Source organism: Nymphaea colorata, chromosome 4 (genome assembly GCF_008831285.2).
Source record: "Nymphaea colorata isolate Beijing-Zhang1983 chromosome 4, ASM883128v2, whole genome shotgun sequence".
NCBI classification, from domain to species: domain Eukaryota; kingdom Viridiplantae; phylum Streptophyta; class Magnoliopsida; order Nymphaeales; family Nymphaeaceae; genus Nymphaea; species Nymphaea colorata.
In genome coordinates this window covers 25,339,660-25,354,161 of record NC_045141.1, presented here as the reverse complement: position 1 = coordinate 25,354,161, position 14,502 = coordinate 25,339,660, and the positions used below count along the sequence as shown (strand labels likewise).

At 36.3% G+C, this 14,502-nt stretch overlaps 1 protein-coding gene across 1 annotated transcript; it reads right to left on the bottom strand.

Moving 5' to 3' along the window:
• Positions 1-236: 236 nt before the first annotated feature.
• LOC116253493 (actin-related protein 2/3 complex subunit 1A-like) lies at positions 237-10,587 on the bottom strand. The gene is made up of 16 exons (XM_031628322.2): positions 10,480-10,587; positions 10,138-10,210; positions 9,312-9,397; positions 6,967-7,043; positions 6,764-6,858; positions 5,925-5,994; positions 5,373-5,442; positions 4,752-4,825; positions 4,603-4,645; positions 3,575-3,656; positions 2,847-2,935; positions 2,655-2,740; positions 2,457-2,520; positions 1,120-1,226; positions 946-1,004; positions 237-644 (listed from the first exon to the last, which is right to left on the bottom strand). The coding sequence occupies exons 2-16, from the start codon at positions 10,205-10,207 to the stop codon at positions 592-594; spliced, it is 1,125 nt and encodes a 374-aa protein (XP_031484182.1). The 5' UTR covers positions 10,208-10,210; positions 10,480-10,587; the 3' UTR covers positions 237-591.
• Positions 10,588-14,502: the final 3,915 nt, after the last annotated feature.

Genomic DNA, 14,502 nt, shown 5'->3' with positions numbered 1-14,502 from the left:
CGATCGGCTATATAGTTCAAATGAATCGATGCCTCTCCATCTTTTTCTTTTTTGCTGTGGGGGTGGGGGAATAGGCTACAGTTCCTAGTGATTGAACCGACGGCATCTGGTTTGACTAGGGAGTCCATAGAAAGAGACGAAAACTGGGACAGCGTAGGAACCACCCTTTTTCTCTCTCAACTCTCTCTTCCAAAAAACAAAAGAAAAAAACAAAAAATTAAATTTGGGAAAATAAATAAAAACAGATGAATGTATGTATAAATATGTTATCTTTCGTTCTCCTTCCTATGCAAAGCCAAGCCAAGAAGCTACTACATTGGATTGGCTACAAAAAGCTCGCTAAGACACACATACAACACAACGGTACCAGAAACTAAAATTACAACAGATAATATGAAAATCATCCGTGTCCCCCAAAAACTGCCCAACTATTATTTTTTAATGATATCCAGGGGAATGAGTTGGACGCTTGCCAGCCCGAAGGTGTGATTTTCTTAACTTGCAGAAACGCTGTCGGATGCTACTCGGTGGCAGTTGTGATTCTTTCGCGGTTCAATGAAATGGCTGTCCAGTAGTTGTCATCACTGCCAGTCAAGCAAAGGTTTCTTCATTCAACTGCCATATTACAATCTTCCCATCCAAACCTGTAAAGCATCAGCACAGCAAGCAGTTAAATGAGACAACATATATAGGAAATCGACTTTTTGAGCTGCTGTTCATGGTTATATTCATTACGAATTCAGAGAGAGTTGTTTCTTGCATGAATTCAGAGTTCAACCAGAACATAAAGTGGCCACGGTAGAGAGGCTCATGTGATCCTCTTTGGGTCACTTCTGTTGGATAACATCGTGCGTTATCGGAGTCCACCCTGAAATTCTACGTTATCCAGGTTCGTTCCAAATTTTTGAACAGATGCCTCTGTTGTATGACAAATGAGTGCAATACCTGAAGTGCTGAAACGTTTGACAGCGCTCTCTCCATCTTTCCATAGTGGCACAATACAGCTAAAAAGCAGAAAACCCATAAACTTATTGTACTAGTAACAAAAAAATCTGTCTTTCCAGACAAATTAAAAACAGAAAGCACATTTGGAGCAGAAAAAACAATTCAAACACGTACTTAATGCAGTTTTCATGAGCACCACCGCGAGGCCTAGATGGTTCAACTGTGTCGCTGCTTGCACCATGTTTTGATTGACCATACAACTTCCCAAAAGCTTCAGAAAACTGGAAAACATGACATCCAAACAGTGCCGCAGTGAATTACATGGAAAACTGTACAATCTGCAAATTTGTTCAATACAAGAAGCAAGCAGGAAATCAAGGTTACTAAGACCCTGGCTTAGATGTTGCTGCTAACTAGACACTCAAATTTTTTAACCAACAAGAGAGATTATCAAATGTCATGCCAATAATATAATAACAGTAACTACGAGTCCTCAAAGGGTTTAAATTGAAACTTGCTCAGCAACATTACACAGGTCAACAAATATTTCATTTCTGCAATAGCCACAGTCCAAGTTGAAGAACGTAGGACCCGCTAGGGGACTTCCTAGATTGCACTACATCCAATCATCCAAGAATGTAGGATCTGCTAGGTTGCATTACATCCAACCTTGAAATACATGTCCATATTTTCACCTCTTAAATATCAAGAAAAGAACCGCCACATTGTGTTTTATACCTTGCATCATGGTTCCAATGTTAGCCATTTTTGTTTCTGCACAAGGAAGTTCATTCTGACCTTGTATTCGTTGATATTCAAGTAAAATATCATCGGATCAGTGCAGGCATTACTTAGGTCACCTATGAGAATCAGAATGTAATGCATATAAAACATTAAATTTTCTGGTTGGAAGCTTAATAGTCAGAAGTGTGCCTACGTGCAATGCCTAGGAGCACCTAGGCCCTAAGCAGTGGCCTTTTGCTAGTCTAGGAACCTACGCATCCAAGTGAAAAAAAAAAATGTTCTGAAATTCCTTTTTCCCTTTTTTGTTTTCCTTATTTTTCTTCTTCCTGTTTTTCTTTTTTTTTTTCTTTACCTTCTCCTTTTTCTTCTTCCTCTTGTTTTCTTCTTTTATTTGCTGTTTTTGGCCACCTAGCACCATCCTAGGCATTTCTGAAGTTATACCGTACACCCCGTGTCCCTGTCTACAGCTTTTGACCACTAAGGTTGGAAGACAGGTTCATGACTTCACAATCAACTTAGAAATTTTCTTGTGCCAACTGACCACCAGAATATTAACATCCAGACATGCAACAAAGTGGATAAGATAGTTAAAGAGCTGCATGCCGTTATGAAAGAATTGAAATAGAGAAACCACATCAAGGAAAAAGGAAACGCATGCACCTGAAATACCAAAATACAGCAGAACCAAGCAGGAAATATCGAATAATATCAGAAATAGCAATCTCATTTCAGAATCAAACAGCTACCAAATTATTTCCCACACAAACCTGTGAACCATATCTTGAGCTTGATGCTGGAACCTTTATCTCATCCATGAATCTAATAAAGCTCCTAAACAGTAGCATGAAAAAATCAACAGTGAAAAAAAAAAAGGGGAAAACAACTGCATTTCAATAGAACAATACTTGTTAGATACACCATACAGAGGTATTGAGGATAAGTTGATAAACACCGTCGTAACATACCATATGCCTCTTTTATCTGCTGTGAAAATCATCGGGTTACAGTCAAATCCCACACCAACAACAATCCTCTCAGAAATAAAAAGCACCTGGAATGTCGACCAAACAGCACAAACTCTCAGGTGAATGAACTTTTAGTTAAGAGTTTTTTGGAGTTATATATGCAGCATAAGAAAAGGAAGGATGCTGACCCACATCACGAAGAGGCAAATCACGGAAAGAGACAGTTTGAGCTGATGCTGCCGGACCAATATCTTCAATAAAGAAAATCATTGAATTGTGACCTGCAATGACACAGAACTGCATACGATCATCATCGAAAACCAAATTTGTAACAAAGCATTAGTTGCATAAACAAAAAAACAAACAGAAGAAAAAATGGTATAGTTGCATCGATTTAGATATTTGGACTGATATTTTATTCTTAGGACTGATATTTTACCGTTATTGTCCATTGTAATATATTTTCCATATCATAGAACAATTGAGCTGATTAAGGATGGAAATTTCAGCAAGAGCAATAAAACATACACAGTATACTGTTCATTACTAAATTCTATCAACTTTAAATGTACCATTGACAGGAAATAGTGAAAGTCACATTCCACGTTTTCACGCCCTGAATTAAGTTGCAGCTAACAATTTCTATTTCAGATAAACATATTCACATCTTCAAAGATAGAACTTTCTCAAGTAAAATAACAGAGGAAGACCAGAAATCTTCCCATAAGTAAACAGAAAAAGTTCTTAAGTTTAGCGCAACAAAATGAATTTGAACAAATAAACGTATCAGAATGCATTATTTTGATTCTCTCTCAATAATAGGTGCCATTAAATCTGCTATTTATATTTTAGCAAGAACGTGTTAGAATAACCAGGAACATATCCCACATGCTGATAGGGAAAGGAGATCAATAACTGACCTACATAACCAAGTGTATTGCCGCTAGGAGACCACTTGACACCAAATGCCCAGCTAAAAGAAAGATCCAACTGCAAAATTTTCTGAACATGAAAAGAATTTTGCCAGTTAAAAATATGACAAGAAGACACAATTAATAATAGTCAAACAACCATCCACTAATGAAAATAAAATTTAAATATGAAGGAAAAAATAAATCAGCCATCCAAAAAATATTCAACAGACAATCAGGGGAAAAATGAGGAAATCCATCAGGAAAGCATATTTTAAGAATAAGGTAGTACTAAGTAATACACGCGAAAAATCTCTCAAAAAACAAACATAATGTTAGACAAAACACCAAAAGTGTAGTGATGACCGCCATATTTCATAAAATTCTGTTATAGGCCAAAGTTTTCATCTGAGCAAAGGTTGTTTTAGTAGTAGGACTGTAGGAGTACACAGAGAGAGAGAAGGAAATGAGGAGTACAGAAAATATGCAGGAGTTGCAGGATTACACAGAGAGAGAAGGGATTGTAGTAAAACTATTACAAAGAAAGGGAATGTAAAATTACACATTTGATGGTTAAAGATATAGATTTTTTTTAAAAGCCCACTTTGGAGAATAATCGATCAGTGAATAGTCATTGACTGGTCAATCAAATCAACAGTTCCCATCACCAGCCGAACCAACTAATACCTGAGGACTGGTGGTCGACCAGTGCCTAAGACGACTAGGTGACTAGTTGGACCGACCAGTCCATAGGTTGACAACAAAGGTTATTAAGAACATGGACAAAAAATTAGTACGACATCCATGTCCATGACAGCCCGGTTTATCTGCAAACACATACTAATTGACAGATAACTGTGATGCCTTCAACAATAGATAATGCCAGGTTCTTCATACATCCACATCTTTATCACATATCCTCATGTGCACAACATCACTTGTGACAATTCTATCCTACATTTAAAGGGCAAAGGCGTGAAAGGAAAGACAAAGAAATTACTATGCCATGCAAAGTAAAAAATTGGTTCATGCAATACCTCTCCAAACTTTGTTTCTGAGGATGATGCTGCTTCCGAACCCCTAAATGAAGTTCCATAGCAGAATTTTGACTTAGTAGAGTTACAGAAACATAGATAGTGATGACAATAGAACAACCTGTAACTATTTCAGTACAAGTTTAACATACCTTGAGTCAACACCTTTGATGAAAGTAGAGAAAATTCGACATTTCCCATCAGATGATGTTGTTGCAAGAAAATCCTAAAACAAGTATTAAGAAACAGAGAATCACATGGATAATTGAAGCCCCATAAAAATAGCCCTAGCTCTTCAGACAGCCTTAAGGATTTCAAGTAGATCCATCCATCCACATGCACACACCCACACACATACATGAGAGAAATGAAATAAAATAACCTATGAGAACCATCATTATCTATCAGATCAAACTATTGGATAACCTTCAAAACTGCAACATTTACAATAAACAATAAAAGAACTTCATAATGTTAACTACTAGCTGTCAACTGGTCACCCACCTCTTGGTTACTGTTGTAGTGGCAACATGTGAACCTGCCTAATCAATTGAATTCAGATGATATGGTTATCATGAGTACTCAAAATCTATTAGCACGAATATGGTTCTTATGAGTTCTCAAACATTGTTGTTACGAATGCCTACAGGAATCGTCTGTGAAATATATTTTTTTAAAAAAAAGGATAAAACTAACAAGGTCAAAATGACAACCATCTGTTGCATGGATCACAGGTATTAACAACAATACGATCAAAGCAAGAAACAACTCACATTGTTGGGATGCCATGCTACACCAGTAACTGATGAATTGTGCTTTTTCCGTATAATTTTACTGACCCACCTGCAGCATATTTCTAAGTCAGATTCCAACTTGAAAATTAACACAATCAGCCCCATAAAAGAGATTATATAATCATCTCAATCATCAGGATCAAGATTGAGAAGCAATATTTTAATGGCTTCACCAATAAATGGAAGGGGTAAAAAATGAAATTCTAAGAAAAAGAGAAATTTTCAGGCAACAACTCTTAAATCTAAAAAAAGAAAACGCACACACACACACTTGGAAAAGCAAAAGTATGAGAAACTAGAAAATGTATGATTGAACTAGCAAAAAATCAATGCAAGCACCTGACCAAAACAATCAGAACACTATGCAAAGACTGTTCACAGGCCAATAAAAAGAAATATGATTAACAATGAGACAAAAATGGAATATTTCACTACCGGAGGGCCAATAGGGTCATACAACCAAAGCTTGAATGACGCTCCTGTCATAACAGCTAAATAAACCAAATTTTCACAAAAGAAAGAAGCAATTACCAGTTGTGCTCTTGCTCGTAGTAGCACACAGAAACAAATTTATCCCCACTTCCAACCGCAAATTTGTTCTCTAGACAATGTGACAAACAACTGTCAGAAGAAAAATTTTAATAGAGTTATATTTTATGCAAAATTAATTCTGAAAAGTCAAGGCTACATTGATTTGGAAGACACATGTAAGGAAAAGACCACCGTTACATTTCAAATGACAGATTAATCGGCTTGGATACAAGAATTGCAGTTATCAAAAGGGATATTACAAAGGGAATGGAATGTGTAGTGTGTGTTTTCCTTTCACAGACAAAAATGTCTACTAACATTCACCACCAAGATGGATAACTGTCTTTTCTTTTGGCCTAAACTATAGAGTTTGTTTCCCAAAACAACCTAACCTAAAACATGTCTACTCTGTCACTGAAACAATTTGCACACTAAATGCTTTTTGTTCTTTCCAAAAAAGTGTCTGGCAAAACCCCATCATCTCCCTTCGCATGAAAGGAACTTATAGACACCCTATCATTTTTATTTGCGAGGGATGCTTGAGAAGTTTCCCTTCTAATTATACTTTTATAGAAGCTAGCTAGCCAACTACCTATCCACTTATAGAAACCAGACTTAGATTCCTCCAAATATGAGAAAGAACCACAAAAGTACTATAAAACGACCGGGCAGATTTTTCAAATTATTGCAACCATGTCATATCTTTAGAGTTCTTTCAAAAACAATTTTTATATAGTTTCAAGTATTCACCAATAAAGGTGATACGAATATAAACACCAATAAACAGATAATTTACAAAGCAAAATTAAAAAATAAAATGCTATTGGGTAAGAAAATACCTTTGGGACTCCACTGTACACAAAGAGCAGCGCGATTAAGTCTAAGAATAACAAGCGTAGGCACCCATTCAGGCCCATCTTGGCTCCAGACATAGCTGCAGAAAAAATAAAATAGACAATCAATTCTTGGGTTAATTTTTGTCATTCAAGCAATTTACAAATAGCTACAAGTATCAACAACCATAATCTGTATGGAAACTTACGAATTTCGATCATGTGAAACTGTAACGATTTTATTTGAAAGCACACCCCAATCAATGCCAGAAATAATTTGATCGTGCTGTGAGCCAATTAAGAAGAGATGCTCAGCAGTAAAAAAAAAAGAAATACATCACTTAATTATAGTACTACTAATTAGAAAAGGAAAAACTACCATGGTTCAAGAAACATCATAGGCACATGTTGCAATACCTAATAGTGGAAAAGTGAAAACAGCTTTTTGACTAACCAGTATAATTTGATAGCTACATAGCTGCACGTAATGTGAATTTGGTATTATATGGATTCCCCACTTTGACACCCATCATTGTCTCACCTTATATATCAAATTCACATTTTAAATTCCACAACTACTGTGAATGCATAGACATAGAACAAATGTTGTACATAGCCATTAAAGAACCACTCATTAAAAGAGAAAAGAATACCATGGTCAAGAAACATCACAAGCTCATGACACGGTATAGCATTTTGACTAACCAATATAATCTGATGGTTATATAGCTACGCGCAAAGTGAATTTGATGTCACATGCATTCCTCCACTTTGAAGTCTGTCACCCTTTCCTTATATCAACCTCATATTTTAAGTTCCATAAATGTTTTGAATCCATACAGGTAGAACAAGTGTTATGCAAAACAAACATATGCATCTCACGCCTAATGCCCTTGTGAGGTGTATTGGAGCAAATGAAAGACTACAATAAAGTTGAGATTAAATCATTGTCACCAATATTGTTCTTAGCAATTTCTCTTCTTAATAGTTTGCTTTAGGTTTTGTTTTACTTGAGTAGATCTAGAAAAGTCAAGAGTTTTTAGAGATAACAAGAAAATTTAAAAAAAAATATGAGTCTTTCACTTTTCTAACAAAATATTGATGAAAACATATGACCTATCCTAAAATTTAAAATTGTAAAATAAAAATATATACACATAAAATATATAAATAAAGATTTTCTAGAAACCAGAAATATTGGATATTAGCACGTTAATGCTGCAAAATTATTTCCTGTAAATATTTTGAAAATATCACAACCAGACATTGTCATTTAGAGTCATTTTGGAAATAAACGTTGTCATTTAAAAACGTTAACAATGACTAGATACATAAATCACATTTCTGCAAAATTGATGCAGCTCATGCACCTCATGAAATTCAAAGTTGTGGTTCCATCTGTAAGAAGAACGAATTGACAAAGCAAGACAAGACAAAAAAAAAAAAAAAAAAAAAAACCAGGAATGAGAAGCAAAAACAATTGCAACCCTCATAGCAAAACAGGAGCCTAGGGCATCAGAGGCGAGATGGAAACAAAGCATTAAAAGACTACTCAATACAATAAATCATACATGATGGGTGACTAAGTCTCAAAGAAAAAAAGTGGTTTCTTCATTGCTTTGCAAGCATCCTGTTGATAGTTAGTTTGAAATAATCTACCAGAGGTGGTCAAAGAACCAAAAAATTAGATAGATGAGGATCTGAAATCACTCATACCAGGGAACCCAATATCCAGACATTCTACAGAAAGGGACAAGTTGCAATGAGAAGGAAATAAATTGACCTATAGGTGAAACAAGCTGGGCTAGAGGCCTAACTATTAGAGCCAATCAGGTACCAGCTTCAAGCAAGAAATGGAAGGAACATTCAGCTTCTTGCTTTCCAATGAGAACTAGATGCATGTCTGATATCCCCATCTCCAGATCCCTATCTACCTTTCACTATAACAAATTTTGTAGCCTTCAGTCTAAATGGGATGGTATCTGAAAGTAACTGCATCATCCATCCACCGGTCTCTCTCCAGAATACATCCCCTTTCCTGGATACACAGCTTTGCTTACGGATATCTTCTTTGCAATCTTATTTGTCATTTGCACTAGGGAAGCATAAAAGGATACTGAAGGGAAAAAAAATGAGGCAATGGAAATGTGAATTTTTATTTCTGTTTTAAATACTTTGGCCATCTTTTGATACTAGACTGCCGTAGTCACTAATATGCCCTTGTTTCACTGCTTATTGGGTCAAATATCTGGATGGCTTGTAAGAATGGTAAAATAAAATGTGTATGAGAGAATTGGATATGTCATCTCGCCCTTGCAATGTTCACCCTTCATTTGAGAGTGGTCAGATTCATTCGTTGGCTTATTGGACTTATGTCAGTGCCGACTTAGATAGCAAAGTATAAAGATCTAATGTAATAGTAAACATATCCATGGCCATGAACATGTATATCAAAATTACATATCTGATTCTCCAGGAACAATTTATTGTGCTATATGACCTTTCATGTAATAAAGATTTCCTAATTTATTTGTTGAACAAAAAAATGGCATACCTTCCGTAGAACATGCAATTTCTCCCACTTGTCAGACGAAACAACATATATATGAACTTCATCATTGTTCGGGCAAAAGGCAATCACTGTAAAACAGAGAAAGCGGTTATTTGCATAAACAAACGAAAAAAGAGAACATGGAGAAAACGAACAAACAGTAGTACACAACCAAATAAATTGAAGGCATTGAATGGTGAGGGAAATCTCAGGAGGGGGGAGAGAGAGAGAGCATATGAGGTGTATGGCCCGGTCCAAATTCAATAGTTGAGAATTCATTTAGTATTGACAGCATAACAATCTTTTCTCATGCCTTCGACAATAAATACCTCCAATCTTAAAGCTCCGCCTAGGAATACAATCACAAAATTACGAAAAGAGAACGGTCAACAAAGTTTCCTACCATGCATCATCTTCCATACCATCTATTTTCTCCTCTATGTGGTGTCACATGGTTTTCGGTTGAAGAACTTATAAACTTACATAATATTTTCCCGGGAATCTCAAAACACATTCAAGTAATCCCGAAACTCCATCCCACTTTTCAGTATAAAATTCGCACAAAGGCAATTTATGTTGGAAAAAGATAAGAAAATCCCATTTCACTAGAACGACGCACGACAAAATTCACCATCATCCAAAATATTCCCTAAAAAATGAAAAACCGAGGGGATAATATAAGAAAAAAAAAACAAGAAAAATCAATGTTCTTCCTCCTAATTGCGAGATTTAATTTCTCGAAACAAATCCACGGATCAAAAACGGATAAACGAAGAAGACGAACTACGCATGAAATAATCCAAGCCACTTCCGATAAAGATCGCATTACTTGAGTGATCGGGGCTCCAAGCATGGCAAGTGATGCACGACGCCAACTGATGAACCGAGACGACCGACATTGCCTGCAAAAACAAAATCCATGCGCCGCCATCAACACCACAAGAAGCAACTAAGACCCTGACCCAAGAAAACGACAACCCAAGGCACCCGCCATTTCAACCCTAACTTTCCCGCCATGATGTGCAGCGACCTGAAACCGGAATTCTCTCGCAAGAAAGCAGACAAATAAATCTAGAAACCCCAAAGAATTGCGATATGATAAGCAAGCAGTTCCTGCTCGGCTTCGAGATCAAAGATGGCGCTCAAAGGAGGGGAAGACGAAGATCCGTACCTAGTTCAGTACGAAGAGGACGACGTCGCCAGAGAGAAAGAGGAGAAGACAGAACGAAGACGCTTTAGTGAAAGTGCCAAAAAAAAAGTGCCACAAGTTGGATCGGATCAATTTTGGATTTAGTTTGATATTTCGGGTCGGGTGGGTTATTCCCATTTATACTTGGGCAAGGCCTGCGGGCTCAAGCCAAGAAGGATCGAACTTGAATCCGTGCAGCTCGTCTAAAACCAAATTACGAAACTGGTAAATGGATCCTGGATGTTGGATTTGGATCTTGGATGCGCATAAAGTTGGGTCAGATCTGTCGGCCGTAAAATGGACCTCGAAAGTACGGGTAGATGGGTCCGATTTGGTTCGGAATCAGGGCTCCCGATGGCTCTGGATCTGTCAGATCCGCTTCAGTTGTGATCAGTTCAACGAGGCAAGGGATGATGCCTCGTCCTACTGAAAACAGGCCTGACTATGGGTCCCCCTTGCGCGGGACCCAGGTGGATTTGACCCGGTCCGACTTTGATCCATTGAGCCATAAACACAATATCCAGATTCCAGGCCTGGATCTTACTGGACCGAAAATGCAGTTCTCTTCATTCTTATAAAATTAATTTATCATAAATGGAATTTCAGTAGACAGGTTGGAAACGGAAGGGATTTTCCCTTTCTTTTTTTTTTTTTTGTGTACTTCATCTTAATATTTTACTAGTCTCAATGTATTTAGTTGAATAATGCCATTGATGTTAACTATCTTGCAAAAATGGCGCATAAATTTTGAAGAAAAACATTTTGCCTTAGATTCAAACATTTTGCCTCAGATTCGCATGATACCAAAAAATGAGTTTGTCAAAACTTATTTTGAGAAAACCTTATTTTTCAAGAAGGAATGAATAATCTGGCACCTCCCACATTGTTTAAAAAAAAAAAATGTTTTGGCCTCTTTATCTAAACACACAAATAAGTTTTTAAAAATTAATTAAAAAACTAGTTTTCATAAGACCAGTTCTTTTGAATATGTAACCCAAATGATATCAAGTTATGAAGACGATTGAACAGCTTCTTCCCCGAATCAATCCCCTAACAGGAGAAGGTTACGTGTACAGGGAAGATGATGTTTCACAACTCAAGCCCTTAGGATAATAAAGTAATGTGCAACGGGAGACGACGGGAATCCGAAGAAGAGGCTATCAAATGAAAGCTCTTCAAATTTAATTATTTAAACACGTTTTTTGTTATTTTTACAAAATTATGCATCTTTTTGAAAATTTTGACTACAAAATGGCACATAAGACAAGCGAATTTTGAGAGCAGCGCCATTTTTTTTTGGTACCCTTTCGTACAAAAAATGAATACTTTCATCATTTTCCAACAAAAATAATTTTTTCTTTGCCTTTACAAGAAAGGGTCCCCTTTCACATTCCAACCCAATTTAATTATTTTGAGCTCCGTTATGTGAAATTATTTTTTTTAACAAGCAAATCAATTCTTTTAAGGTTGTGTTGTTTCACAGGGATGGTAGCGATATGAAATCTCCATGGATTTAAGGTCGGACCTTTTTCTCCCATTTGATCTTAAAGTCGTGGTTTTTAATATATAGTATGAATTTAAAATCCATGTTATTAAAATCCTCAATTTATTTAAATTGAGAATCTTTCAAAACACACATTTTTATGCAAAATCTTAGATATGATCAAACACAACCTAATAAAAGGAATTTTTTTGTCCTTGATGCAAAACCCTAAAGATTCTTAGGATCATACCCTTATTCGTTTGGTCTTAAATCATATATTTTCTCAATGCAAAAAGGTAAAATAAGGATTTGATTCATATTTAATGATAAATTATGAATTTTTGCCATATATGTGGTATGAGGTGAGTGGGTGACCACAGGAAAAAAATATATATTGAAAAAATCAAACTTTTTTAGTTTGGCCCGACCCGTTGCTTTTCTTAGCCCAACCACGGACAGTTTGGTCCGCCCTAAAAAAAAATCCTACCTCCACCACTCACAATAAGGATGTTGATGTCATTTGTAATCTCACATCACTTCCACCGTCATTGTCTTCACCACTAACAACTACCTACGACCCCCACGATCCTCTCTTTCTCTCTATCATTATTGTCTGCCACCATTTGTAATCAAGGATAGTAACATCGAATTGATTAGCTATGCTATACCCTCACATAATAGTTAGGTTGTTGGGAAAGCAATACAAGTTATTGCTATTGTGGAATGATATTATTGATTCATAAATGGTATTCAAATGTCAGTTTATAAAAACAGGCCAAGAAGCCCGTCCACCTCCATCACTCAATACAGCTCATTTCTCCATATCTTTCAGGGACTTTTTCCCAACATATGTCAATATTCAGGAGCAGAGACCCATCGTCCGATGAGGTTGAAGTCTCCATTCAACCCTTCATCTCATAAAGTACAAGGCTTGTTTTGGTGATTCGAGATGCCATCCCCGCTGCACTTCAACTTTCTCTGTTAAAAATTAAAAATAAAAACAAATCGCCAAATGATCCCAGGGATGATGTAATGCCGATACCCTTGCAAGTGGTGGAAAAACAGGTCGCAAGTTAGGTGGAAAATCAGACATTAAATATTTAACTCATGACTGAGCTTTGTCCTTAGAAGCGTGCTATGGTGTCGATGATGCAGAATTTAACATTCTCAACTGGGAGGAAATTGTGCGCTCCACCAGCCCCATCCCCCTTGCCATCCATTCCAACAACAAAGAATGGATTAGACGCCTCAAGTCTATTGTTGATGGTAGAAAAAACTGGCTTGAGAAATGAAGCTTTTTAGTTGACCACAGCCACCACTGGATGCTCAAAAATGATACAATTCCTTTCAACATCGGCTCTCTGGTAAGAGAATGCTCAGACTCTTTTGACAAATACTCCACAAGTTGATCCTTTTATATGCTCAATTATCATGCCTTTTCTTGGCTTAGCTTGGTTTTTTTATTAATTGTGAGGGGTTGTTGTGTTAGCTGTTTTTTTTAGATAGATGCATGTATCCCTGTTACTCTTGTACATCTTTTTTGTCGTGTATATATGATTCCTTTTTAACAAATGGTGGAGACCCTACCTCCCAACAACCTTGGTTGAATTGAGCCTCTCTGCCGTGAAAAGGGTCTTAACTAACTCTCTTAGCTAGATATACAGTAATTTTATTTTTATATTTGTTGCGAATTATTCAACAATTATTGCATTCAAAACAAGCTCCACGTGCTTCCCGACATATTATTTTTAAAATTTTATGTTTAAAAAAACAATGCATTTGAAAGTTAACTTTTCAACCAAATCAGATCATTTTCTTTAAATTATTATTCTTTGTTGGGGGGAAGATGTGAATATGTTAAAAGTACGTGCAATACAATAAATAACACATTGAGAAAAGCCGTTCGTGTATATATATATATGTATACATACATGTGCCACACTTGAATATCAATTGTTAGTGGGGTTAAACAAGTGATTTGATTCAAGAACAGGTTGCTGATGAAGGTAGAAAACCACCATCTTAGTAGATCTTAATCCAATAGGAAAATAAATTAAAAAGGATTTCCCGTGGCTTAATATGCGAAGAGTAGAAATATGTTTTCCCGTATGAAACTTATATTAGAAAAGTTTTACTAAAATCGAATACGGCCTAGGGAATGGGTTCGGACAAGGCTGGTTTGGCTTTAGTTGGGTTGTCTTAAGTTTTACTAAAATCGAATACCCAAATTTTCTTAGGCCAGTTCGGGAGCCTGGAAACCTTTTCCTTAGAATAAGTAAGGCATAGGAAACGAACTTCCTTTTCCAATTTGTAAAACATGCTGTTTGTTAGGAAAATGATGTGATTTCCATCTGTTCCGCAGGACTGTACTTTGTATGTCATTCTCTATGGCTTGTTTCACAATGCAAATCCAAATATGAATTAAGTTTGAATATTTGAAATGAATGGGTTAATCGCGACTGTCATGTCATAGTTTGTTGGTTTCATTTTGTTTTTTCTATTAGGTGTTTGTGCTTTTTACA

Coding starts and splice junctions, on each gene's coding strand:
- LOC116253493 (XM_031628322.2), bottom strand. CDS start 10,207: ATGTCGGTCGTCTCGGTTCATCAGTTGGCGTCGTGCATCACTTGCCAT. Junction 2,936..3,574: donor CAATACACTTGGTTATGTAG/GTCAGTTATTGA, acceptor GTGTCATTGCAG/GTCACAATTCAATGATTTTC. Junction 1,005..1,119: donor GCTCATGAAAACTGCATTAA/GTACGTGTTTGA, acceptor TCTGCTTTTTAG/CTGTATTGTGCCACTATGGA.